This window comes from Astyanax mexicanus, chromosome 1, assembly GCF_023375975.1.
Source record: "Astyanax mexicanus isolate ESR-SI-001 chromosome 1, AstMex3_surface, whole genome shotgun sequence".
NCBI classification, from domain to species: Eukaryota; Metazoa; Chordata; class Actinopteri; order Characiformes; family Acestrorhamphidae; genus Astyanax; species Astyanax mexicanus.
In genome coordinates this window covers 25,237,802-25,265,059 of record NC_064408.1, presented here as the reverse complement: position 1 = coordinate 25,265,059, position 27,258 = coordinate 25,237,802, and the positions used below count along the sequence as shown (strand labels likewise).

The 27,258-nt window shown below is 35.0% G+C and overlaps 1 protein-coding gene across 2 annotated transcripts; it reads left to right on the top strand.

Moving 5' to 3' along the window:
* Window positions 1-458: 458 nt before the first annotated feature.
* atp1b2b (ATPase Na+/K+ transporting subunit beta 2b) lies at window positions 459-25,937 on the top strand. 2 transcript variants are annotated; one of them, XM_007245191.4, is made up of 8 exons: window positions 459-704; window positions 12,786-12,914; window positions 14,361-14,465; window positions 17,669-17,874; window positions 19,055-19,114; window positions 20,808-20,834; window positions 22,291-22,386; window positions 24,064-25,937. In XM_007245191.4, exons 1-8 carry the CDS (start codon window positions 614-616, stop codon window positions 24,229-24,231), a joined length of 882 nt encoding a protein of 293 aa, XP_007245253.3. In that variant the 5' UTR covers window positions 459-613; the 3' UTR covers window positions 24,232-25,937. The 2 variants fall into 2 exon arrangements, with proteins under 2 accessions (XP_007245253.3, XP_007245254.3); XM_007245192.4 differs by lacking the exon at window positions 20,808-20,834 and having other exon boundaries at window positions 460-704.
* The last annotated feature ends 1,321 nt before the right edge of the window (window positions 25,938-27,258 follow it).

The window sequence follows — 27,258 nt, the reverse complement described above, 5'->3', positions numbered from 1 at the left end:
TTTATTTTGAGATACTTAGTATTTATTTTGAGATATTAAATCATTATTTTGAGATACTAAGTGGTTAATTTTTTTGCTGACTTAGTATCTCATAATAACTACTTAGTATCTTAAAAGTATGAGATAGGACTTTTTTATTATTTTAGGTAGGGGGAATGGGCTTCCATAGGTAAAAAAAAAAAGTTTTAAGTATTAATTAAGGGGAAAAACTTCTGGAGAACGTTTCATGCTTCATCAAATGTTCTCTAGTGTTAGTACAGAACGGATTAACAGGTTAATAATTTCAGTATATAGATAAGATCAGTATGTAGTAGTACATATCTTTTAGTATTATAGAGTAGTATGCAGTTGGGACGGAGCCAGTGTGTTGTATACTGCAGTGTCTCTCTCCCCACACGCTGCGGATCACGCTCTCCTCCAATCAGGAGCGCGGGCTCGGGTGACGCGTGCGCGCGCTGCTCAGAGCTCAACCGGCAACCGGCTTCTTCAGTCCCCTCAGTGCGCGCGCCTCGGCGGATACCTGCTCCTGTAACCTGTATAATCCGGTGTAGCGGCTTTCAGAGCGGAGCCTCCAGCCTCCCTTCAGCTCCTGAACACACAGAAACAGGGCAAGATGGCGAAAGGCGACAAGAAGAACGAGTGGAAGGAGTTCTTCTGGAACCCGAGGACCCGCGAGTTCTGCGGCAGGACGGCCAGCAGCTGGGGTGCGTTTACTTTCTCTCATTAAAGCCCCTTAATTCAGACTTTTATTCATTTATTCCCGCCCTGTGCAACTTTATTCTCATGTGCACGCGACCAAACTACAGAGGGAGATGATACTCTTAATAAGTGCTACAATTGAGCTCTGCTGGGCTCGAGCTGCAGTGTTGCGTTGCGGTATTGGCTCGAGCCGGCGTTTGGGTCTCAGAGTGCGCACGTGAACTGTAGGGGGAGTGCAGAATTAAACGAGAAAAGATGGCAAAGACCCCCCCATTCACTCTCAGAAAAAGGTATAAAACTGTTAAAGTGCAATATTAGAACTAATATACACCTGTGCAGTTATTTTACCTTCTAGAGAATTTTATCTGGCAGTGTAAAACGTTTAAAAAACTCTAACTAACTAAATATAGAGGGGTATAGAGTCAAAGATAGATGGTAAGTGAGAAGGAGGGGGTGGGGGTTAGAGACAGACAGAGAGAGAGAGAGAGAGAGAGAGAGAGAGAGAGAGAGAGAGAGAGAGAGAGAGAGAGAGAGCAAAAGACTGCAGAAGCTGAAAACTGTTGCAGCATCCAAAGCAGAGATACAGAATGCGGCTGTAGATGAACAACAGCCGCAGTCTTCACTTCACTCAATGTTTTAGCTCAGTCTTACAGTCTTCAGTTCTATTTTTGCAGTCCTCACTTCCGTTTTGCATTGACAATGTTAGTCTTACAGTCTTCAGTTCTGCTGTACAGTGCTCAGTTCTATTTTTACAGTTTTCACATCCGTTTAACAGTGCTCAGTTCTATTTTTGCAGTTTTCACATTCGTTTTTCAGTGCTCATTTCTATTTTTACAGTTTTCACATCCATTTTACAGTGCTCAGTTTTATGTTTACAGTCTTCACTTCCGTTTTAGAGTTCTCAGTTCACTTATTACAGTCTTTACTTCAGTTTAAGAGTGCACAATTCTATTTTTAAAGTTTTATGTTTGACTTTAGAGTGCTCAGTCCTATTTTTACAGTCTTCACATCTGTTTTATAGTGCCTAATTCAATAATTACAGTCTTCACATCTGTTTTACAGTGCTTAATTCAATAATTACAATCTTCACATCTGTTTTACAGTGCTCAGTTTTATTTTTACATTCTTCACATCCATTTTACAGTGCTCAGTTCTATTTTTTACAGTCTTCTCTTCTGTTTACAGTTCTCAGTTCAGTCTTGCAGTCTTCACTTCCGTTTTTGTGTAAAGTGTTCATTTCTTTCTTATAGGATTCGATTAACTTTTCACTTTTACAGGGTTCTGATTACTCTTACAATGACCTCAGGACAGTGTGAAGCGAAGAAGTTTGGTTGTAATTTTTGTAGCAATTTTAGTCATGCTTTTTTTGTTTTAGAAACACTGATGTTTCTTCATGAATTATATGATACTGAAGACGTGACTGTTTAGGAGTGAGAAATGTTTGGCTTAAGCGTTTAATGTAATCAGAATGAAGGATCACTCTGCTATATAACCACAGCACTCCTCCATTTCATTTAGTGTGTGTGTGTGTGTGTGAATTAGTGTTAGATGTAATCCGACTCTAATAGGCTCATTGGTGGCGTGCTGTTGAAATTGTTCAGACAGACATCAGTTCAAAGACATTAAAATGATTACAGTTGAGATATAGTTTTATGGATGGGACTGGTAGTTGAGAGTGAGAAAACCCTGTTGTAGATATTTTTTTCTTAGATACAATTGCTGAAGATTGTGTTTGTATGCATATTTGTATTCCTGTCAGGAAAATAGATTATGTTTGTGGTCCTGAGGACATATGATGATAATATATTTATTTTTAAAAGAAAGTAATCCACAGTTTTGGTGCATTACATAAACACAATTGGGTAAGATAGTTCTTAACTTGATGCACTATATTTTTTTGTTTCTGTCATAATAATGCACTAGTTTGAGTCAAGTAACCTAATGCATCGCCTTTATTAGTGCACACGAGTATGTGTTTGAGGAGAAAGAGAGTGGTTTTCTTAGGACTTTTTGCCCGGTTAAGCTGCCATGTTCTCTAAGACTACTTAATGAGTCTATCTCTGTCGCTAGCCTGAACTGTGGTATATTTGGCCTCTTTAATGTATGTCCTCATTACCTGGGCTTAGCAATGACCCAGGATATGCCTCACAGGCTGAACCTCCAGGCAGAAGAGCAGGAAGCTGTATTTAAAGAAACAGTTTGGCAAAAGAAATCAATTTAAACATGTTTTAGTACTTTTCTGTATTGTATTCAATCAGAAAAAACAGGTTTGCTGTTAAATGTCAAAAGGTAAAATGTAAAAGTAATACGTTTAGCCTATCATTTTTTATCTTTACTCTTGTTTTTACTGCTTTTATAAATAATAATAGATCATACAGCGTTAGAAACCAAGTTAATCAGGCAACACTTAACAACACATTGTGGTTTGAGGCAAGGTTATGATCTTTAGGCATGCATCTTGCACAGTGCTAACTGCTAGGGTAATAGCTTCCAGTAGTTGTTAGCTGCATTAGCCTTATTGCTCAGTTGCAAAACTAAAGAAGTAAAAAAACAATCAGAAACTGTTGAATGTCTGATTGACTACACTGACTACAGAAAAATAAACCTTTTTTTCCTTCAATCATTCATTGTTCTTCTCATTGACCTCTGAGGGGAAATTAGCAAGATGGCGCTGAACTGAGTGAGCAAAGGGCTTCTGAGGAGATTTGTGCTCCTGAGCAGATGTCATTGACATGAATGGGGGAGGTTCTCATCTGAGGATGCATCAGAAGATGAGTTTAACTGGTTACAAACCAAAACATTTTCTAGAAATTAGGTTTATGTACTCAGGTCTTTTTAAATGATGATCAGTTCTGCTAAAGCACATTTTCTGAAAAGATGAAAATTTGATTCAGTCCCTTTAGTCCTTCATATTTAAATTCTATTCATGTTTCTCTTCCCTTTTATTCTGTTTTGAGGTTTAGCTTCTAGTCTGGTTTACTGCAGAATTGCTGTGCTCTTCTACATCACATTTTGTGCTGAGCTCTAATAAATCTTTCTCAAGAAACTAATACAACTAGCAAACTGCTGCACAGATACTGGAATTTTGGGGACAGTGAAGAAATCCAATATTGATAAGCTTTTACATTTATAACATGTAAAATGTGGACCAAGTCCAGACAATAAGAAATAATAGAAACATTACATTTATATATACTATTACCCATGTGTAATAATTCATAAAAAGCTGATATTTAATTGCTGTAGCCTTGCATCACTTTTTGCTAAACATTTAGCTTTTCTGAATCTTAAGTATCTATAATAACAACAATGTATAATAAACTGATGTATTGATGTCATTTTATTTTAGTAAGATAAACATATGGCAGTATTCATTTAATATGATCACTCATCCCTGTCAAAAATGCTGGATTTACAAAAAACATCTATTGCAGTTCTTTAGAGAGTTCAGTATTAAACCAGTTTCTGATCTGAGACCCTCAGGTTTAACTTGTTGGTTGTATTTTAGTGGTTAATTTTGTTTCAAAATGAAGATATGGGGTTCATATACTCAAATATTTGAGAACAATAAAACCGTAAAAATCCTCTTTCCTTTGGGTTTAAGTGATTGGTTTATGTAAGATTGTCACACACTTGATTTAATTAGTTTTCTCAATTTCATATTCTTGTGATTTCAAATTAAATTTAAATGACACAAATTAAGACTACATCCAGTTATTGCATAATTTGCTATACTGCTGTGGTGCGTTGCATGAATGAGGCAGGTTTGCTGATTGATGCTGGTTCTTTGCAAACTCTGGGTTAATATAAGTATAACAGAATGTGCTGCATTTCTTTGGTTTTGCATTGCTATGCAGGGTTTTCATGCACTGTTAAAATGTAAGTAGAACCCCACTTCATTAATGACGCTCTATCCCACCTTCCAGTCACCCACCCAGACTAATGACTTTTTTCTTTTTTCAAATTCCGGCTCTTCTAGCCACTGCTGGGTTTAACTGTTTCTGAGTCAGCCATTGGACCTAATGACCAAAAAAGCCCTTTACTCTTAGATTAGTTATCTGCACGCTATGATGAAGACTTATTAGGTCTTAGGATGTTAAGGTTATCTTAAAAAATCACCTACATCCACTGTTTGGACTGATTGGTTGTTTATCTAGAACCCAGGATTTTTTTTTACCATATTGGATGAGTTTGAAGGAAGTGTCCCATGGGAAAACGATACATTGCAGTGGAAGCCTTTAAAGAGTTCAAGCAGCAGCAGCACCCCAGGAGAGCTGTTAAAGGCCCTGGACATCCCCTCCATCTGCTGCGTCAGACAGCTAGCAAACTCACAGAGTGGTGTGTTTGTGTGTGTGTTCTGATGTGTTTTGCACTGCTGACTGTCTTTGAGGATGATGTAACTGAATGTATACTATCGATTAAAAAAAATATCAGTAACAATTATGAATTAGCTATTAGCAATTATTTAATAACTGTAGATTTCGTTTCAACATAGTCTATCTAGTAACTACTTTAAACAAATTAGTAAATATCTGTAACCACTATAAATTATTCAGTAACTATTTAGAATAATTTTGTCATTGTAATTATTATTAATTACCTATTATGAATTATCCAATATCAACTATTAATTATTCTGTAAGTACAACATACAATTCAGTAGCTACTATGAAATAAACAGTAACTTTGTAAATTGATCTTTAGCCACTATTATTATTCAGTGCCTATTCAGTGGAATATTATTTAGTAACCACTATGAATTAAACACTTACTATTTTGACTTGTTCAGTATCTATCTGAATAACTAAATTTGAGTAAATTATTTAGTATCAGACATTTTTTCAGTTATTGTTGAGAATTATTCTGTATCCACTATGTTCTATTTAGTAACTACTGAGGATTTTAAGATATCTACACTTTATTCTATAGCTATAATAAATATACATTTTTAAATACTTTACATTGTAAACTACTGTACACTACTCAGTAACTACTAGAAAATATGTCATTATTAAAAGAGTGTGCCCTAATACAGATCATATAATGGGATATTTCCAATAATAGCAATATTTTAAGTGTTACGTTTTTAAATATATGTTAGTTGTGGCCTGTTTTTGGCTGATGTTATAGTTTGGCAGTGGTTGAGTAATAAGCTCAGAGTTTACGGGGTTCATTCAGGCCCTGCTGTAAAGAGACATTAGCTTGTATAGATCAGAGGGGGCGGTCTGCTCTGTTCTGTTTTCGCAAGCAGCTGGTCCAGTACTTCTAATGATTGATGTCTGAATAAATCAATCAGTGTTAAAGAGAGAGAAACCAAAAGATCTAAAGAGTGAGGTGTGTGTGTTATTGTGTTTGTGAGTGTGAATGTGAGCGTGTGTGTGAGTGTGTGTTTGCTTTAGTTAAATTAATCATGTCCTGCTCTTTGTTCTTCCCTTTCAGCCTTTCGGTCAGTTCTCTGATTAGAGAGATAAAAGAGTACAGAAAGCATTCATCATGGATGAACAGAAAGGAGATATAGAGACAGAGAATGAGAGAAGTGTCATCTGTCACACGGCAGTGACGCATTTATGCATGTGTCTATAAAAGAGATTTACTCAATATAGATTGAATATATGATTGAGTGAAGGTGTCAAATGATAGAAGAGAGGAGATAAAGTCCTAGACAAGTTTTTTAACTTTTTATATTTATGTTTGCTTTTTGTTGATTACACCTCCAAATTATGGTGCAAATGTAATGGTATTTTTTATTCACATTTTTCTGTGTAATTAGTTATTATTATTGTTTAATTTATTGCCCCAACCAATACTAGATAGATGATAGATAGATAGATAGATACTTTATTAATCCCCACAGGGGAAATTCATTTGTCCAGCAGCAACAACTATACAAAAATATACAAAACAAAACACAAACCACAGAGTACACACGTCAACAAGAGGTGTTGTACAGCCTTATGGCAGTAGGAATGAACGACCTTCTGAACCTCTCAGTTTTATGTCGCAGCGAAAGGAGCCTGTTACTGTAGCTTTAGAGCTTTTGTTGGTATAGGTGGAATGTGATACTGAATGGTCAAATTGTCAGTTTGTCCAGCTTTCAGTGCTTTCTAGTAAAGTAGCTGCACGTTGTGGTTTAGAATATCTATAGGGATAACTATAGGTGCCTAGGAAAGTAGTATTCTTTAAATTATCTTAAGTTTAACTCAGTTTAAACACAGTTTATTTGATAACATCATTTCAAAAGCAATGCATTTGTGTAGACCATATGATTGGCTACATCGTCTTCTGATGGCTACTCATGGATTAGTATCTGGACTGTATCCTGATAAGATTTTAAGCACGTGCATTTACAATTGGTAGTAAATTTTTTTCTGTTTGTTCAGACTGAAATTTTGAGTGATCAGATTTATATACAGCTCTGCAAAAAAAAAGAGACCACTTAGAAATGAAGAGTTTTTTTCTTGATTTCACAAAATTGAAAACATCTGCAATATAATCAAGAGGAAGGTGGATGATCAGAAATCATCAAACCAAGCTGAACTGCTTCATTTTTTTGCACCAGGAGTGGCATAAAGTTATCCAAAAGCAGTGTGTAAGACTGGTGGAGGAGAACATGCCAAGATGCATGAAAACTGTGATAACAAAACAGGGTTATTCCACTAAATATTGACTTTTGAAACTTTATGAATATGAACTTGTTTTCTTTGCATTATTTGAGGTCTGAAAGCTCTGCCTCTTTTTTTATTTCAGCCATTTTTATTTTCTGCAAATAAATGCTCTAAATGACAATATTTTTATGTGGAATTTGGGAGAAATGTTGTCTGTAGTTTATAGAATAAAACAACTATGTTCAATTTACTCAAACATATACCTATAAATAGCAAAATCAGAGAAACTGATTAAGAAACTGAAGTGGTCTCTTAATTTTTTTCCAGAGCCTTAGTCTCATCCAGATATAATCCTGATATTTGAGACAGCATGAAGTGACCTGGTGTAAAATTGTGTGTATGTGTGTGTGACCTGTATATGTGATGATGCCTTGTACATGTGACTTCTTAAGCAGTCGCTGTGGTTAGGACTCTGTACTCAACTCTGTAACGACATTCTCAAGATTCTTATCACAGCAGTATCACACATTTATACACACTGTTCACTAGGGGTGGGCGATATGGCCCTAAAATAAAATCACAATATTTCATTATATTTTCGCGGTAACGATACTCTGGGCGATATAAAAAAAACACTGAATAAAAAAATATATTTCAAGAATATACAACTGCAACTAAATTTAAATTAAATTCTACGACTGCATATATAAAAATATATTATATATATATTTATATATATATGCAGTAGAATAAGAATATATATAAGATATTAAAATATACAAGAATTTAATCAGATTTATAACAGAATTCAATGATCCAGAATGTCATGATACTAATAATCCTAATAATACCCTAAAATATCTCCATATATCGAAAATTAAAGTAAAATAAATGATACGGGACAGATATAGTCTCTAGATATAGATATATAAAGGGAAATGAGAACAGTATGATAATTAGGGGTAGGTAATATGACGATATTTCAGGGTATAATATCGTTTACGATATTCAAAAATGTCCACAAACAGTTGGAGATCTAGAAATAAAGACGCTCTGGCCATTTCCTTGCCTGTTTTATGAGAGCCATCTTTCCAGCTCTGAAAACTCTGAAAAACTCTGTGGATGTGTATTTAAACTGAGACACTTTCTCATTAGTTTAGTTAGTATTAATTACTTTAAAAGCATTGAGTGGAACATTACATGTTGCCAATGCATTAATATAGTGCTTTTTACAGTGAATGTTGTCACAAAGCTGCTTTACAGAGATCCGGGCCCGGGTCCTTGTTTGGGTAAGCACAAAGACAACAGTCGCAAAGAAATACATAAAAGGAACCAAGACTCAAATGAGGAACCCATCCTCCTCTGGTCGACAGAGGACAGCACAACAAATAACACAAAAAGAAAAATAACAGGTCAGAGAGCGAGATAATGAGGAACTATAGTAGGTTATGACTTATAAGTCAAATGTATAAATGGCCTGCTGTTCCATAATAACAGTAGTCCTAGTCTTTTCATAGTCTTGATAAAATTTGACATTTTATATCAACAATAGTTATCCGTAAGTCTTATTTTTTTGGACTGCACCCTGATTGGCTGGTCTAAGATGGAATCAGTCTATTAGTCTTTTTCCTTCATTCATTCGTTAATAAAATAAAACACTGCATTACATTACATTACATTTGGCAGACGCTTTTGTCCAAAGCGACTTACAATAATGATGTACATAGAGTAATAGAAGTTCAAGGTAAAAAACATTTTAGACAGGGCCTAAAGGAGATCAAATTGGAAATTGATTGGAAGAAGGGAATAAGGTTAGAAGTAGTTAGTTTGTAAGGGGTGTTAGGAGAGTAGGTGCTCTTTGAAGAGCTCTGTCTTCAGGATTTTCTTATAAGATAGAGGAGTAAAGGAGGGGAAGGAGAAAGATGAGGTTAAAAGTAGATAGTTTGTTAGAGGTGTTAGGAGAGTAAGTGCTCTTTGAAGAGCTCTGTCTTCAGGAGTTTCTTAAAGATAACTGCACACTTAGTGCACACTCAGATACACATTCAGATTCACATAACAGCCTCATAGCCTCCTGCTGTCCTCCTGCTAACGATCAGTGATCACAGGAGCTCAAGACAGAACAGAGAGAGAGAAAGAGCGAGACAGGGAGGAATCTGATATATCTCCCCATGAGAGGGACTCCCTTGGGCTTGACCTCATTGAGTGAACGTGGGTGGCCTGTCTCCCAGCCCAGAGGTCAAAATCAGCTTTGTCTCTTTTTCTCTCACACACTTTATCTCTCCATCTCAGATAGAAGAGTTTTTTCCCAGTTTAGTAAATCCCAGTTTCCATCTACTAGCTAAGACTCCACTGTCAATCACCACTACCTGGGAGAACTGCTGCTGCAGAAACAATGTCATTAGACAGCTGAATGTGCTAGGAGGAGAGCACCAACTGTCACTTTACATATGTCAGGTACCAGGCGCCAGTACTCGGTAGCACTGCTCTAAGTGATAAGAGTGAAGGAGGACCATCTTTCCCATTTAGAAAGAGCAAAACTGTTTACTAGTTTTTTGGAATTTGTGGTCAAGGGCATTCGAGGGAATGTAACCGAAATTTCTCAGAAAGAAGGCCAATGCTTGCACACACAGTTTCCAGTTTCATATTTGGGTTGTTTGTTGTTTTTGACTAATAGAATTTTTCTTGGAATTTTCAGTCACATCTGCATACATTAAGATGCCATGTTTTAGTTTTTCAGCTACCTCAAAAAATGGTTCAACTTGGAAAACATATCCACTTTTTTTCTGAAGATTCTGACATTCACCAGTGTTTTATTATTTGCACAAAAATTGTTGTTTGGACAAATTTACACCATATTTTTAATAATGCAGTAAAATTACAATAAACGTCGAGTGAAGTGCTCTTTGTAATGCAATAATGGTGAAAAAAGTGGCAAAATTAATGAAAACCAGTGAAAAACCTTGTTCCATATTCAGCGTTCGGACAAATGCTTCATTTTGGTGCATCTCTACTTGTCTAAAATTTGTTCACTTTATGACGACAATAGGATCCACATGTGATCATTTTTATTTATATGACTAAATTCTAAAGACATTAATAATATGCATGTTTTTAGACTCATTGATGTGTTATTAATATATAAAAAACCTAATATTTTTTTCTTAGTCAACAATTCACCTTTCCTGCTTAGCCTTTCTTGTAATTGTAGAGAGAGATTAATATTAGTAATAACAGTAGTAGTATTATTAGTTGTTGTAGTTGTGGTAGATTTAGTATGCAAAGTTAGGTAGGGGGTGTAGATAGGCAAAACAGAAAATTTAAAAATAAAATACTAACTAAAAAACTACTAGTATAATTAACTCTTTTGTTTAACTTAATGTTTTATTAGTAATGTTACACTTGTATTCATTCAACACCATTTAACATCAAATTGAGATATCATATATATTAGTTAATCTGCGTGCCAGTCAACACCCACAGAGACAGCAGTAGCCAATAGCTTGGCTTTGTGCAGATTGGCAGATTGGAACTCTGTAGTGGTTTTGTGGGTCAGCAGTATTGGAGCCCTCTGGGCTGTGTATGCTGATGTCACTTTGCTGATCTAATGCATTTTAGCCGGCCCTGATCCTCTGAACAAACACACACACAAGCACACAACAGATAATATGAAATAAACAGAAAATGTTAGATAAATATATGTTTTTGGTGTGGTATTGTTTTATATTCAATAATTAATAGACAGAGAATTTAAAGGTGAAGCTGCAAATGTCGCATATGCTCTAAAATATGCAAAAAATACATTTTAACTTTTTTTTTTACTGTAGACATTTAGAGGTGTTTATATTTTTGAACAAATAAGCACACATGTAAACAATATATTCCTAATTTTGTTTTATGAATAAATTTGCCTAGTAGTGTAATAAATATTAATCACAAAAAGCAAAATTACAGATCAGTGTGATCAGTTGTGGAGGTTGAGGGGGTTAAGATTAACATTTGCATACATACAAAGTGTATGGGTGTGTGTTTATTTGTAAGGGATACCCTGTGACATCATAAATAATACCCCCCCAGTCCTCCATAGTCTAATCTGCTGCCTTCCCCCACCATGTGTCCCTCCTTTGCCTGACACGAGGTTAATTAATTTGAGATGAGAAAAGGTGCTCAGTACGCGATTCATGAAAACATGTTATGGAAACGTGTGTGAGTGTGACGGGAAAGGATGAAATTAATTAACATGACAAATTATACATAATCATCTGAATGAATAAATGAATGGGGGAGAGAGAGAGAGATCAGGGGGTTTCTAGTTGGCTGCTAAGCAGATTACTCCTCCAACAAGTGTTTTGCTCATTTGCATGAAGACAAGAGAGAAGAGACACACATGCTTAGTTCAGACACACACTGCCAGTTCTGAGGACTACATCTTTTTCTACATTTGTTTCTTTTACCTGGAAAGTGTAAATCTCTATACTCTGCACTGACTATCTCACGAGTCCAGTGGCCCCACTGAATGCCTTTAAGCACAGCATGATATCAGTTTAGTAATTGTAATTCTTTTGACAAAACCTCAGATGTTGAGCATTCTTGCTATCATTTTGCTGTACTTACAGTGAGGAAAATAATTAATTGTCCCCCTTCTAATGTTGAAGTTTACCCCTTTTCAAAAATATGAACAGTCTATAATTATTTACAGTGTGTTTAATTAAACAGAGAGAGACTAAATACCATCAAATAATTAAGGATAAAAACATTAAATAAAGGGTTATACATTTATTTGTATCTGATTCAGTGTAATACGTAAGTATTTGATCTTCAAGATAAATGTAACTTAGTACTTTGCGGAGAAAACTTTCCAGGCAAGACCCTTCTTGTAGTTGGTCACCAGGTTTGCACACATCTCATGGGATATCCAAATCCTAAAGGTTCAGAGGATGTCACTTTGAACTCCCTTCCTTATTTGTTGCCTTGGCTGCATGTTTTGGGTCATTGTCATGCTGGAAGACCCATCCAACCCATCCAAACCCATCTTTAGTGTTCTCTCTGAGACCAGGAGGTTCTTATTCAAGATACTGCTATTGACTGTGTTTGTGTTTTAGTTTCTCTCATTTTCGCATATATAAAATATATGATTTAATTCCAGTTATAATTTAATATTTTCTGTACAATCTGTACAATTAGCTATGATTGATTAATAATTAAACACCACATGTCCTAAATTTTTGCATTCCATTGTTTTGTTACTGTGTCTTTAAGACTGGTATAACCAAATAAGCTTATTTAAAACGTAGGTAACAGGCAATCCTATGATGTGGAGTTTTGGATAAAAAAAAAACAGCTTTTTTGTTTATTGATGCTGGTAACTGTGACTGAAGTTTTACACCAGATTGTAACATGTCAGCTTCAGTTACAAACTGATGTGTGTGTTTGTTATTTAATTAATCATCTGTATAAATGTGTTTTGTGTGTTTTTGTGTGCAGGTTTGATCTTTTTGTTCTACCTGGCCTTTTACATCTTCCTGGCTGGAATGTTCATACTCACCATGTATGTCATGCTTCTAACACTCGACGACAACAAGCCCACCTACCAAGACAGACTTGCTACACCAGGTAAAAACACATGCACATCATAGAATAATACATATTTAAGTATCAATAAGTTGATATGTTGCGATATATATTTTTATACTATTACATAGTGATATATTGTATTTTTTTGCTTTTGCCACAGTGAGGTTCTGTAGCTTGTAGTTTTTTTCATGTAAATAAAATCTGCATTTTAGTGTTCAAATAATACCCAATAATTGAAACACATTTAATGTATACATATACAAAACACATCACATCAAGCACACACAGTGGGTGTTCAAATCATTAAATTCATATTTTAAAATCATCTTTAACTTTGAGAAGATCTTGAAACCCAACTTGAACCCAACTAATCCACAACCTAGGACAAACCAGTGTAATGTATGTGTAATATATATGTCTGACTTGATGGAACATACCTCTTATAACTGCCATAAATATAATGTCTGAACCTGAGCAGGACTTCAAATAATGAGTTGATAAGATGAGTTGAAAAGCTCAGTGTTTAGGGACATGCTTTGATATTTTGCACCACAGTCACTCCACTCCACCATACGCTGATATACCAGGATATACCACAATATACCAGGTTCTTACATCAGCTTCCAACTCTTCCTGTGGACACACCTCTGCATATACTTTATCTATACTCTCACTGAAGAATGATGTGTTCTCTTTGTGAAATTACTAATTTCTCCTTAACTTTGCATTACAGCAATTCCTCAAGAAGATCACAAAGCCTTGCAACAATTTAGAATCCTCAGTTTTAAAGTCATACTTTAATACTAATACTAATACTAATACTTTCTTCATATAAGCAATGCTAATTTTGAAATTCTCACCATAGTGTTCCTGTTGCAGAGATTTTGTTCTTTGACATATTCTATCTGGGCCCATGTGAACACCACTCCTGACAAGAGCTTTTGGGATGGCCAATACTATAAATAATGGTCTATAAAATAAAATATCACCACTAAAAATTGGAATGTCTGGGGGAGATTGGACAAAAAGGGACATTATTTCATTTTGACATTGATTGATGTTACTCAACTTTTACAATTGAGGAAGTAAGGTCAAACACTGTTTCTTTCTGCTCTGCCCACACCCTCCAGGTAGAAACACCTGTCCATATTGGTAATGGCCCATTCAGCCATCAGATTTATACTCTCCTAACACCTCTAACAAACTAACTACTTCTAACCTCATTTCCATCTCCCCCTTTTTCCCACCTCTATTCCACTATTTCCCTTTGGCCTCCTCAGGCCATGTCCAGAATGTTTTGCCTTGGACTTTTGTGTCCGCTGTTGTTTATGTACTTTATTATTTGTAAGTCCCTTTGGATAAAAGCATCTACTAAATGAGGTGTAATGTAATGTAAATAACAATTTGGCTCCTGCAGAAATAATGAGAAAAATAAAATACTTTTTAAGGTGGTCTCTAAGTCTCTCTCTCTCTCTCTTTCTGCAGGGTTGATGATCAGGCCTAAAGGTGAAGAAATGGAGATTATATACGCTAAAGAGAACACAGAGAGCTGGGACACACATGTGCAAGCCCTCAACAGCTTCCTCTCACGTAAGTGTATTTTTGTGTGTCCTCCTATACTACTAATATACTTAGTGATGAATAAAGCCAATTCTGTTTCAACTAAAATTATATATAAAAAGACATGTGAAGAGCAGTTCATTTCAGTGTGCTTCTAGTAAGCAGCACTGAAAAAAATTATACTTTGGACCAACTTAAAAAAATTACTTTAATTTTTTACAGCTAAATGTATTAATTTTTCTCAAATTATATTTATAATTTGGTTGAAATTTCATATTTTAATTCAAATTCAATAAAAAAAATCTCTTTATCCAAAGCGAAAAATTACTTCCCAACAAATTAAAAAGATCCTTTATTCCAAAGACCACATATTGCTATTTTACTTTGTTACAACTTATTTTTTTATTTTGGAGAAAACTAATATTTAATATTAAATTCAAGTATGTTTTTTACTTTAGACTAAACTAATAAAAATACTCTAATTTTGTTACAGTCAATTTTATTAACTTGTCTCAAGTTAATTTTCTGATTCAGTACAAATTAAAAATATTAATCACACCCTAATCAATAGTCTTTCTTTAGTCACAAGCATAAAACTTACAAAGAAAATAACACATACGTTTTTCCTTTTTTTCAACTTAATTTCTTCCATTACCAAATTGACATTTCTTTCAAAGATGTAGTTACAACAAACAGACAGAAATAGAGAGTAAAAGACCATGTTTATTGTAGTGACTTTTTAAAATATGCACCAGCATTACAGTAAGCCTGAAAACAAATAAAATAATCAAAAACAAAAAATATACTACCTTTCTAACAAAAGGCCAATATGGCTGTATTTATGTTAAACATTCACATAAAAGACAGTGCGTTATGGCCTTTTTACTGTTTAGATTCCCTAAAAAAATGTAGAAACAAGGTGGTTTAACAAAAATGGTTTATACATTTCTTCTTCAGTATTCAAACATTTAGAAGTGCAAAAATGCTGTGGTGCTTGTCCAAGCCAGGAACTGTGGTTGAAGTGGAACAGTTGTAATTCTCAGGAATTCATGATTGATCTTTAAAAATAAACACATGCAAATGTAATTACACACTGTGGTATGAAATCGGTTTGACAGATCTGACATGCATTTTAATTTGGTCTCGCTTAATATCTTTCAACATGTTCTGTTCAACATGAGAATTTTCTCTACAGGTTACAACTGGCCTATTGCCACTGCTTAATAAAGGTATTAGTAAAGAATTTAGATGCAAAAAGAACCAGTGAATATCTAAGCAATGTATACATAGTAAATATCAGCGATAAGTTCAAACCTATTCTGCTGCTATATTTTTGGTTGATCACTATTTAACCATACATGCAATTTTCATTTGTTTATTTTGAGACTCACCAAATATAGAAGAGATGGATGTAAATTTTCAGCAAAAGAGCTCAAGATCAAACCTGTAAAAAGATAAAAAGAGAGATTTAACACAGTAAATGACTGTTAAACAAACAACAAAACAAATTAACACTAGTTAGTTAGGTATTAAGCTTAAACATGTTTATCCAGCTTTATAAACTTAATTAACGCTAAATAGTTAGGTATTAAGCTAAAAGAACACATTTATCCAGCGTTATATACTTAATTAACACTAAATATCTAGGTTTTAAGCTAAAATAACATTTATCCAGCGTTATATACTTAACTAACACAAAATATCTAGGTTTTAAGCTAAAATAACACATTTATCCAGCGTTATATAACGTTACTTAATTAAGACTAAATATCTAGGTTTTAAGCTAAAATAATACATTTATCCAGCGTTATATAACGTTACTTAATTAAGACTAAATATCTAGGTTTTAAGCTAAAATAACACATTTATCCAGCGTTATATACTTAATTAAGACTAAATATCTAGGTTTTAAGCTAAAATAACACATTTATCCAGCGTTATATAACGTTACTTAATTAAGACTAAATATCTAGGTTTTAAGCTAAAATAACACATTTATCCAGCGTTATATACTTAATTAAGACTAAATATCTAGGTTTTAAGCTAAAATAACACATTAATCCAGCGTTATATACTTAATTAACACTAAATATCTAGGTTAAGCTAAAACACGCTTATTCAGTGTTATATACTTAATTAACACTAAATATCTAGATGTGAAGCTAAACACCACATTTATCCAGCGTTATATACTTAATTAACACTAAATAGTTAGGTATTTAGCTTAAAAACACATTTATCCAGCATTAGCTAACTAAGCTAACGTTACCTAGCTAGTTAAAGCTGGCTAGCAAACTCACAAGCAAAACACATAAAATAGGCTGAAAAGTAACAATTAGCGGTCAATCCTGACATTTTCTACCTTCCTACACACTCCTAAACAATTATCCTCCTTAAAAGAGACTTTAGAATTCCTACCTTAATTAAACCAGTTGTCCTGTGGGTCAGATGAACTTGGCAGTCGGTGCGAAGTAAAATGGCTGACAGAAAAACTCAAGGAGAAGGTACTTGTCCTGACGTCACGAGGTCACGTGACATTAAACTATCTGACTTAAAGTAAAAAAATGATTTAAGCAAAATTATTTCTGTTAAGTTTTTTTCTTGGTAGTTGTTTTTGCTTTTGGTCAAACTGAACAAAATACGTTTAAATGAGAAATCATATTTTTTTATTAAGTAAAAATAAAAAAAACACTTTAAACAAATGACATGCTTGTTTCACTTTTTTCAGTGAGGGTTGCCTTGTCAATTCTGTGTGTGGAGCCTTTTTTCAGTTGCCAGTCTTTTTTCTTAGTATATATAGTCTAGTATATAGTTAGTATATATATATATATATATATATATATATATATATATATATATATATATATAAATATCTGAGGATCCTTATAGGCAAGAACATTCCGTCTGAACTTCATAGAAAGCTTTTTTTAGCAGGGGCACAAAATAAACCACAAACCTGACTGTAATATGATGAAGTCTGAACTGTGGTGCCAGTGCATTCAACAGTTGGTTACTTCTAGTAGTGATACAAGGGTTACTAACAGCTCAGCAATACGAAGGACAACCTGTGGCCACATATGTTGCCTCTTAAGGCAGGGTGCCATAAGGAACCTGTATGCCTCCATAGCAAAATGCATCTCATCTTGTGTCAAGGCTAGAGGAGACCATCTGGATACGATTTGTGTTTTTTGTACAGTTTTTTTCTGAATAAACACATTCTTGTTCTCCCTCAGCCTACAATGACTCAGTGCAAGAGCAGAAGAACTACGCATGTAAACCTGACCAGTACTTCAAACAGGAGGACAGCGACAGCGTGAAGAACAACCCCAAACGCTCCTGCCAGTTCAGACGCTCCATCCTGGAAGACTGCTCTGGCCTCACCGACCGCTACTATGGCTACGATGAGGGCAAGCCATGCATCATCATCAAACTCAACAGGGTAGATTGAAAAAAATGTTATTACAAAATGTTAATATAACAACAAATAAATGGCATTGTGTATGTTCTTCTGATGTGTCCCCATTGCTGACAGTTTAGGATTCTCTGGAGCAGATAAACATGGACCTATTGGCTCCATGACTAATGCCAGATCTGGGCTAGAGGGGTATAAAGACCCTAGCTTTGAGCTGTGGTGCAATGGAACTGTGTTTTCTCTGAATGATGATGCTCTTGTTGCTGAATACAATCAGATATTAACAGTAATGCTCATAAATCAATTTAAAACTTTCTCTGGCCAGCAAAGACTGTAGAGTTACTCCAACAAAGAATTGTGAAATCTAATAACTTTTTAAATACTTAAAATAAACAATGGATTAGCTGGTCTCTCAATAAAAGTGAGATTCAAAATTTAATGTAGTGTATATGTGTATATACTGCATATTTCACAATGGTCAGAAACTGGCACTTGTAACTTGCGCAATACTGAGTTCGCGAGAACAAGACAAGGCATGATTTTAACAATATATATTTTTTTCTTTTCAAGTTAAAATATATGATTGAAAATCTTTTATTTGACTGAAACTCACAAAATTCAAAAATAAAGTTTTTTTTTTTTGATTTTATAAGCAATTGTAACTTAATATCAATCAGGTTTTGCCTTGATTAGGAATTATGTATGATTTATCATATGCAATATAATGCAAAACAGTATGCCATGCAGTTCTGCAGCTGGTTTTACCTTAAACCCAACATATTAGCTCCTGTATGATCTCACATGAGTCTCTTCTTGTCAGAATCTCATCAGTGAGGTTTCTGTATTCAATCGGAAGCCCCCTTGAGGGTTCTATATCACCCAAAATGCTAAAACATTTGTTTTGGTTACCTGTGCATAAATCTCACAAGACATTTTTATTCTCGTAAGATCTCATGGCTCAAGATCTCGTTACACCCCTACAGCGTTATCCTACTGTACTTTTGGCCTCTGAGCTCTTTAGCTCAACGTAACTCTGTACATTGAAGCCTATCAAGCCTGCCAGTGAGCAGAGGAGTATTCTGGGTAAAGGACACTGCTGGGGACAACAGGTCGGCCGGCCGCCATCCATTATTCACCACAGCTAGTTTAGCTTTCTAATGCCACTCAACTCACTCTCTCCCTCTCTCTCCTTCTTTTACCATGCCAGGTGATTGGTATGTTGCCAGGGAAGGATGGCCAGGCACCCTCCATTAGTTGTGCTCCGAAGGTAATCCACCCTTCTTTCTCTCTCTCTTTCTTTCTCTCCCTCTTTTCTTATTGAGCAGGATCTGGTTCCTATTAAAGTTTCATTAAACCCTTCACACAGCAGTCAGACTAGATGTTAGATTAGCATACTGTGGGACAGTGTCAGTTGCATGGCCAAACAGCATGGTGCCTGATTCAGTCACACCTCAATCATGCTCTATTTTGCCTTTTGCTTTCACGCCATGACCAATAACATTATGCAGATACAGCATTAATAAAAGTAATAACAAGATGTAGATTAAAAAAGTAAAAACATTAAGTATATGACAATTTACAATTACATAATATAGGATTAATAACAATAGCTAAAATACACCTGTAATAAGAGAATGTCTAATAAAACAGGTAAAACTATATATAGGATTCATTTGTCAGTATGTATAATACAGCACTAAAGCCTTCCCTGGAGAGTAGAGACAGTTATTCAAAAAAAAGCAGGATAAATTATTTTAAATACCCTTTATTTTAGACGAAATATTGAATGAGCAAGTGTGGTCATTACATTTATCCATATGGACTATACTGCACATTTTTCAATAAATGAGAAACCAACACTGTTTTTTGTATTAACAGTTTATTTATTATGAATTTTACTATAAATCTTTCTATATTTATTATGTATAATAATAGTACTAAAAGTATGTTTAACAAAGCAGTAAACCCCATATGTAGAATATAGTAGTAATATGAATACTTTTAAAGCAATTGTAATATCAGAAGGTACAATAAAACAGTAATAACTGTATGTAAAGCATCTCTGTAAGTAATAACAGTATGGATCAAACAGTAACAACAGTGTGTAATACAATATTAATAACAGTAGGTGTTATTGGTCATTTACATGAATGAAAACAAATCCACCCTGTATATTGTAAGATAAGAAAATAGGTCAGAATGTGTAATAAAGATGTAGGGTACGTTCTCAGGAAAACGTGACTCCTGCTCTCGCCATTGTACGAGTAGAAGGCTGATTTTACAAAGGTTTACTGTTTCACAGCAGGAAATGAGAACCCAGGCCATTAGACAGTCCACAGGTGTTGAGTTACTGTTACTCTCTCCCAGTGTGAGCTTAAACTCCTACAGACCGCACTGGCTAAGTTTTCTTAAATGGCTGGTTTAGAAAATCCTCTTTCACTTACTGCTTACAGAAACTGCACAACATTTGTGTAGTACAGTCTTTTCTAATCTCGGTCCAGAGGTGTCACGATTTTGTGAATTATATAATGAATTATAATGTAAACCTATACACACTGATTAGTTATAGTAATTATGATAAAGTTCCTTTGAAATACTTTACTGTTGCACTGTACATCTTAGTTGTATATCTCTTAATGCACCATTTATGTTAGTAAATGTCTAATCAGATAGGTGTTTCTAATAAAGTGGCCATTAAATGGAATTGAAAGGTAGGGGTTTGTAATATGTAAAAATGGCCAGTTAGTATAGTTACACAGCTGAAGTTTCTAATAAAAAGTCATATTGAATTGTTTCATTTCATTTTCTATTATTTTTAATACAGCTATTGACTCTACATACATAATGATCTTTCCTTCATAAAACGATCCCTCAGTTTTTCTCTCCCCTTTCTGACATCCCTTCTTCTCCTAGCCATATTTTATTACAGTTATCTGTTTTGCATTGTTTTCCTCTCTCAGAAATACAAAATCGGCAAAGATGAATGGGTAAGATTGATAGATATATTCCGAGACTAAAGTAGCACTGTTCAACAAAAGACAATGTAGCAGAAACTAAGCAGGTACCTTGTTATGTTTATGGGAAATGATTGCCTGGGTGAATTTACTCTAACCTTTAATAACACCTAAACAAGTTAATTAAAAATAAAGGCAATTGTTTTTCAAAAACCATTTCACTAAGGATTGTGTGTTTTTTAGCAGACTTGTCTTCACCGGCTTCTTACTTTTCCACCAGACAGACTTACGTAACTTATACTTTTGATTCCTATATCTAGCAACACTGATTGGCTGATAATGATTGTAGTAAGAGAATTTTTTTTAGTATTTATTTTTTTTGTTAGTTTTTTAGTAGAAAATTATTAACATATTAATTTTATATTCTTGTAAATATAAAATTTATGTTACTATGCCTATTGCTGTTTGGTATTATACTTTTCTATTACTAATAGTCAACAATACGTCTACTACGTTATAAAGATGGGTTGTCATCAATTACAGAAGACAATATCAATCCCACCAATATCGATATCAACTAGTATTGTAATCTGACTGACAAATAGCATTCATTTAGTTCAGCTATAGACATGCTTAATGTGGCCGGTGAAAACAAAGCAGACATTTCTGCATAGTGCTGTAGAGGTTCTAATTAACAGTCCTTTATTTATGCTGGATACAGAACTGTGTCAACTGTTCCATTCTCTGTCCACAAATGATAACTTTCACAGGAAGTTTTGCTACAAATAAGGCTGTGATGGGATCCCATCCCTCCAGGATGAAAAAAAGCATTTCTTTATATATGATAGTCACAGATCTGACAGTGAAAGTTAAAGAAGCAGGATGGCTAATGCAGTAGATTAATATTGACTCTGCAGCGTTACCCATTTCTTATTAGCATCATCATGCCAGCTTCAACAAAGTTACATAGTGCGGTTAGCAGCATAGCGATTCTGAAGAAGCAGAAATACAGACAATATTCTCCTTATACTCCTTTTTAAGTCAGTGGAGCATCAGTGGAGCACAATCTGTTCTTTCAGCTATGCATTAAGATACACCTTAACAGATGTACTCAATATGTTATTAATATGCCAGTTATGTTACTTTAGCTATTCCGTTATGCCTCATGCTCTCTAGTGATGGCAAGAAGGCACATATAGATCGATTTCCTACACTATTCTAAGCTTTTTTAAACCCTCCAAATAATGTTTGTTTGTGGGCAGAGCATTGATTTAAGGGTAAATTTAAGGGTCATATCAGTTAGACGGTATAAAGTAAGACTTTGCTGTACATGTAATACCCTACATGTACCATCCCTTAAATTATGGGATAGACATAACAACAAAGATCAGTTAAAATAAAGATCAGTCGTGAAAGGTTCGTCTAAGCTGTTAAATGCATGTTGAATAATTGTGCTTCTCTCTCTCTTGTTTTTTCTTTATTTCTGTAGATTGATGACACAGATAAAATGGGCGAGGTGGCATACTTTCCTCGCAACGGCACCTTCAACCTCATGTACTTCCCGTACTACGGCAAGAAGGCTCAGGTATATACTTTGTATGCACTCACTCATTATGTAAAATGGATACTGAAATGTCTGTTCTAGTGCTTCTAAAAGAAACCTTTATTGTCACAAAAAACTGACTATTAATTCTTATATTTACATAAAATACAATGTTAAACGAGTAGTCAGGAAAAAACTGTTCAATGTTGAACCAAAAACCCTCACAAATCTCAGTCAGTTCCAGAATACTTCTGGATTAGTGAAAGGCAGCAGCAATACATTTTTTGGCCGTTCAACTAAAACCATCACTGAAATAGAAACTTTATAGGAGAGGGAAAATATGTAATTTCTGTTCCTTGTCTGTTTGCACAGCCTATTTCCAGGGCATCCCCTGAAGTAACACTTCATCATCAATTTACATATCGCCATCACATGAGTTTTGGCATGTAATGCAGCGAAAATGAAAAAGGAAGATTTTATACCATTTTTAAAAATACACACAATGCAGAGGTCAGCTGACATTTTTAAACAGTCTAGGCAATTTGTTCTCCAACAGCCAGGATCAGCAAATTGTTGTAATTGTTTTTCTCACACCTTCCTCTCTTCAATAAGTCTGCGAGCAGAAACAACACCTCATCACTTCTAGCTGAATGGGCTGTGAAATTGCTGTAGGCTAAACAGCGGTCTAATATAAATGTTCCTAATGTTCCTAATATAAATGTTCCTAATGCCATATATGCACTGTATATATGAGTTGTGAGTACACCATTCTTAATACCAGTGGTTGGCATACAAAGCCTAATGTTTGTAAAAACATACATTAGCACTTTAAAGGTTCTTCTCACACACAAATCTAAAACCAGCTTTCAAACTGCTCCTGGGGGACAACATGCCCTGAGAGTGTAATGGTTTCCTGTTCTAAAATATTATACAAATGCATCCTAATAGTCAATGCTAATCGATTATGTTTGTAGTTAAATAAAGGTGTCAAAGTTGAGTATACTTAATTGAGCCTCTCCCATGAATATCCATGTATATATGAATTAGTTTCTCAGATTTTGCTATTTATAGGTATATGTTTGAGTAAAATGAACATTGTTGTTTTATTCTATAAACTACAGACAACATTTCTCCCAAATTGTCATTTAGAGCATTTATTTGCAGAAAATGAGAATTGGCTAAAATAACAAAAAAGATGCAGAGCTTTCAGACCTCAAATAATGCAAAAAAAAAAAAAAAAGTTCATATTCATAAAGTTTAAAGAGTTCAGAAATAAATATTTGGTGGAATAACTCTGGTTTTTAATCACAGTTGTCATGCATGTCAGCATGTTCTCCTCCACCAGTCTTACACACTGCTTTTGTATAGCTTTATGCTCCACTCCTGGTGCAAAAATGCAAGCAGTTCAGCTTGGTTTGATGATTGTCATCATCCATATATGTATATATATAATAACCTGCCAGACCTGCACTATTAAAATCGGTATAATAGTATAATATAGTATTAGTGTGTAATACTCAAATTGGGCACATGATTTCCTGGGTTAGATGTCTCGTCAGGACCAGGATTGGGAACCTTTATTTTAAAGACATTATTGATGATTTGAAACTGGTCACTCAGAGATATACTGTACTTCATTTTAAATCTCTGGAGACTTTTCCAAAGCTTATTGTGAAGCCTGTGTTTTAAAAGTCCTATTTTATTCTCTGCCCACTGCAGGTAAATTACTCGCAGCCTCTGGTAGCAATAAAGTTCCTCAACATCACTTTGAACACAGAAATCAACGTGGAGTGCAAGATCACTGCCAACAACATCCCCAACTTGAATGAACGGGACAAGTTTGCAGGACGAGTCTCCTTCAAGCTGAGGATCAACTCCCGAAATTAATGGGACCAAAGTGTGTTACCTCCTTGTACACACACACATGCACACACACACACACACACACATCTATATGCTGTATACACACATATACTGTATGTCCACCTCAGTCTATCCTATCATGTGCAGCTAGCTTCCTAAAACACACATACACACAACAGACACAGCAAGAGACAGATTCATAAACTGAAGCCAGATTAAGTGTGAGTTAATAACAAAAAGTGTCACACTAACTTTTTTTGACCTTGACCATTATTGAATTTGTATTATTTTTGGATCTGTAATTTTCTCAAGGGAGGAGAAGCTAAAAAAACAGAGTTTTGGTAAACTTAATTCTGTCCGAAAAATTTTTAATCTATCAAATAGTGTTGCTTATTTTTTTATGTACTGCTCAGTTAATCAGTCAAAGGTCGAATTAGAGCTTGTTAAGTTTTCTGCACATTTTGGGTGGTGTAGTGCAGTTATTTTGAATCTGGCCCTTCATGTTTGCAGTAAATAAGCGATATATTTATATTCAGTAAGGCCATTAGGGGTTCAAGAAACTGCTCAATTCGCTGTTTCCATGTGTATGTGTGTGTTTAGGACTGCACAACTCACACAAACTGCAGTTGAAGCTACTGCTAGATGCTGCCGTTGCTAATTGCCTTGCAACACATCAATCAAAACTCAATCAATCACGAATGGCTAAAGAGAGGCCTACACTGTTTTGTTTTGCTTTGTTTTTCACTGCAAATTAATTTATTGTTTATTTATTTATTTATTTGTTCAGCAAGACATCAGTTGGAACTGAGAACTGAGTGCACATTGTGTGTGTGTGTGTTTGTGTGTGTGTACACTGAGCATTTCAGAATATGATCTATTTTCTCAAGAAGAAAAAGCTGAGAAATCTATTTATACTGCATGAGTATCTATAAGAAATATTAATGACCTAAAAAGTGGTGCAATTTTCACGTCATATCTCAGACAGGGAGATATTACAGTAACGGTAACTCTGTACAGTCCAAAGCAAGCGTCAGTAAAACTCAGCGTTCCCGTGCGTTGTCAGCGCTGGCGGAGATGGAGACGCCCGCAATCCTGCATGTGTTTTGAGGGAACAGGTGTGTGTATGTGTGTGAGTCTATTCTCCTTCTACTGCAGTTTTACTGTTTGTTGGGGTTTATAAGTGAGTTTTTGGTCTTTTTCTGCAGTTTTCTCTTTCGCGTCATCATGTGCATAATGCTGACGTCATGCACACACCTTCAAACACTCTTAAACACTTCTCATTTCTATGAGATGTGTGTGTTTATTTTGTTTATTTCTATTTATAAATAGTTTATTTCTTTAATTTTGTTGTGTTTTTTCATGTATAATAATGTGTATTTCACATGGGATGGGATTGTGTATTTTCTATTGATTTGCACTCGGTGTGGTTCCATTTAGGAATGGGGAGGAAGATAGATGTGTGGTAATGTCAGTGTGGGTGTGAGTGAGTGAGCGAGTGAGTGAGTGAGTGTGTGTGTGTTTTTCTTTCTCTTTTATTCTCATCTCTTGTACAATGTTTTTTTCTTTTCTTTTCTTTTTTTGTTTAAAGTTCATTTAGAGGATGTGCTAGAGTTAGGAAATGCAAAGTTCAAAGTCCATGTTTCATCCTTAAGGGAAATCATTCCGGAGCTCTGTAGCGCGGTTCTGTCTGCATCCTGCATGACTGAATAAAAACCAAACAGTTTTACTCATTTCATTATTCCCTTTTCTCTTCATTCCCTCCATCCACATTGCTGTACCATCTGTAGGCCTGGCCATAATAATGCTTATTCTGATTATAATGGTATTGTTAAAAGTGTACTTCACGGTATTACAGCCTAATATCCGTCTGTCTCATCTGTAGCATATGGTTGATTATCATAAACAAAAATTCCAAGGTGCTTTCCTGTACCGTTAAAATAACATAAATTACAACACATTAAAACTGTAGAAGTTTGCTCACATTTATTTAATCAACTAATATTTCGTTTGCAACATCCAAAATCTAAAAATTCCACATTTTACAAAAGCTAAAGACGAATTTTAAATGGAATAAAATGTTTTAGGTGCTATTTATTCACCTATATTAGCACCTATAACAATGTCATTGTTACATTACATTGTTACAATGTTCCACAATGTTTTCTGCTAGAGAGAAATTTTGGGCTCATACTGTCTTCAGTCCTAACTTTTACTCTGATTTGACATTGTAGAATCCTATGGGCAGGTGCTGAAGTTCAAGAGTAAACCTCATAGCAGAATACTTTCTCACATGTGTCTCAAAACCTTTAAAACCTAGTTTGCTAGCATGAAATGATCGCTGTTTCAAATTCATACTACAGAGTCACATATTTCACAAAATCTAGTAATTGATTTGTATTTTAAGTATTTGAGTTAATAGGTCTTCTGTTCGTTTCTCAGCACAGAGAAATGTGTCAGTACTGCTGGATTATTTCTTTAAAAGGGGGTCATCAGTTCCACTAGATAGATGACATATGTTAAAGTAAGGCTACACACCAACTCCCCCAACACACACACACACACACACACACACACACTGTCCTTCTGTGTCATATCCTCCAGCAGCACCAATATGTGCACTCTTCCTCTAACTGCCTAATCTCTTAATCTGATTGGGTAATCCAGGGCAGGTAGTGTTCTTCATCCCTCTATCAGTCAGTTTTTCCTCCCCATCCCCCCAGCACCTGCTCTTTCTTTCATTCTGACATTCTTCCTTGCTCTGTTTTCTGTTCTGCCCTGCTGTTTGTCATTTATTTACCACAGCATGATCAAAAAACGATGTACCTTTTTAATACAGTGTTAATTATATTTGCTTTAGTGTGTGCGCATGTGTGTGTGCGTGTGTGCACATGCCTGTGCAAAATACGACCCCTGCGGCCTGATGCATATTTGATAGCCGGGCTGCGAGGAAAGGAGCGGACAGCCGATCCATCAGACTACAGGGGTCAAAGCACTATTAAATATTCATGAGCCGCAGGTTACATATCGCATCTCATTACTGCAGCCTGCCGC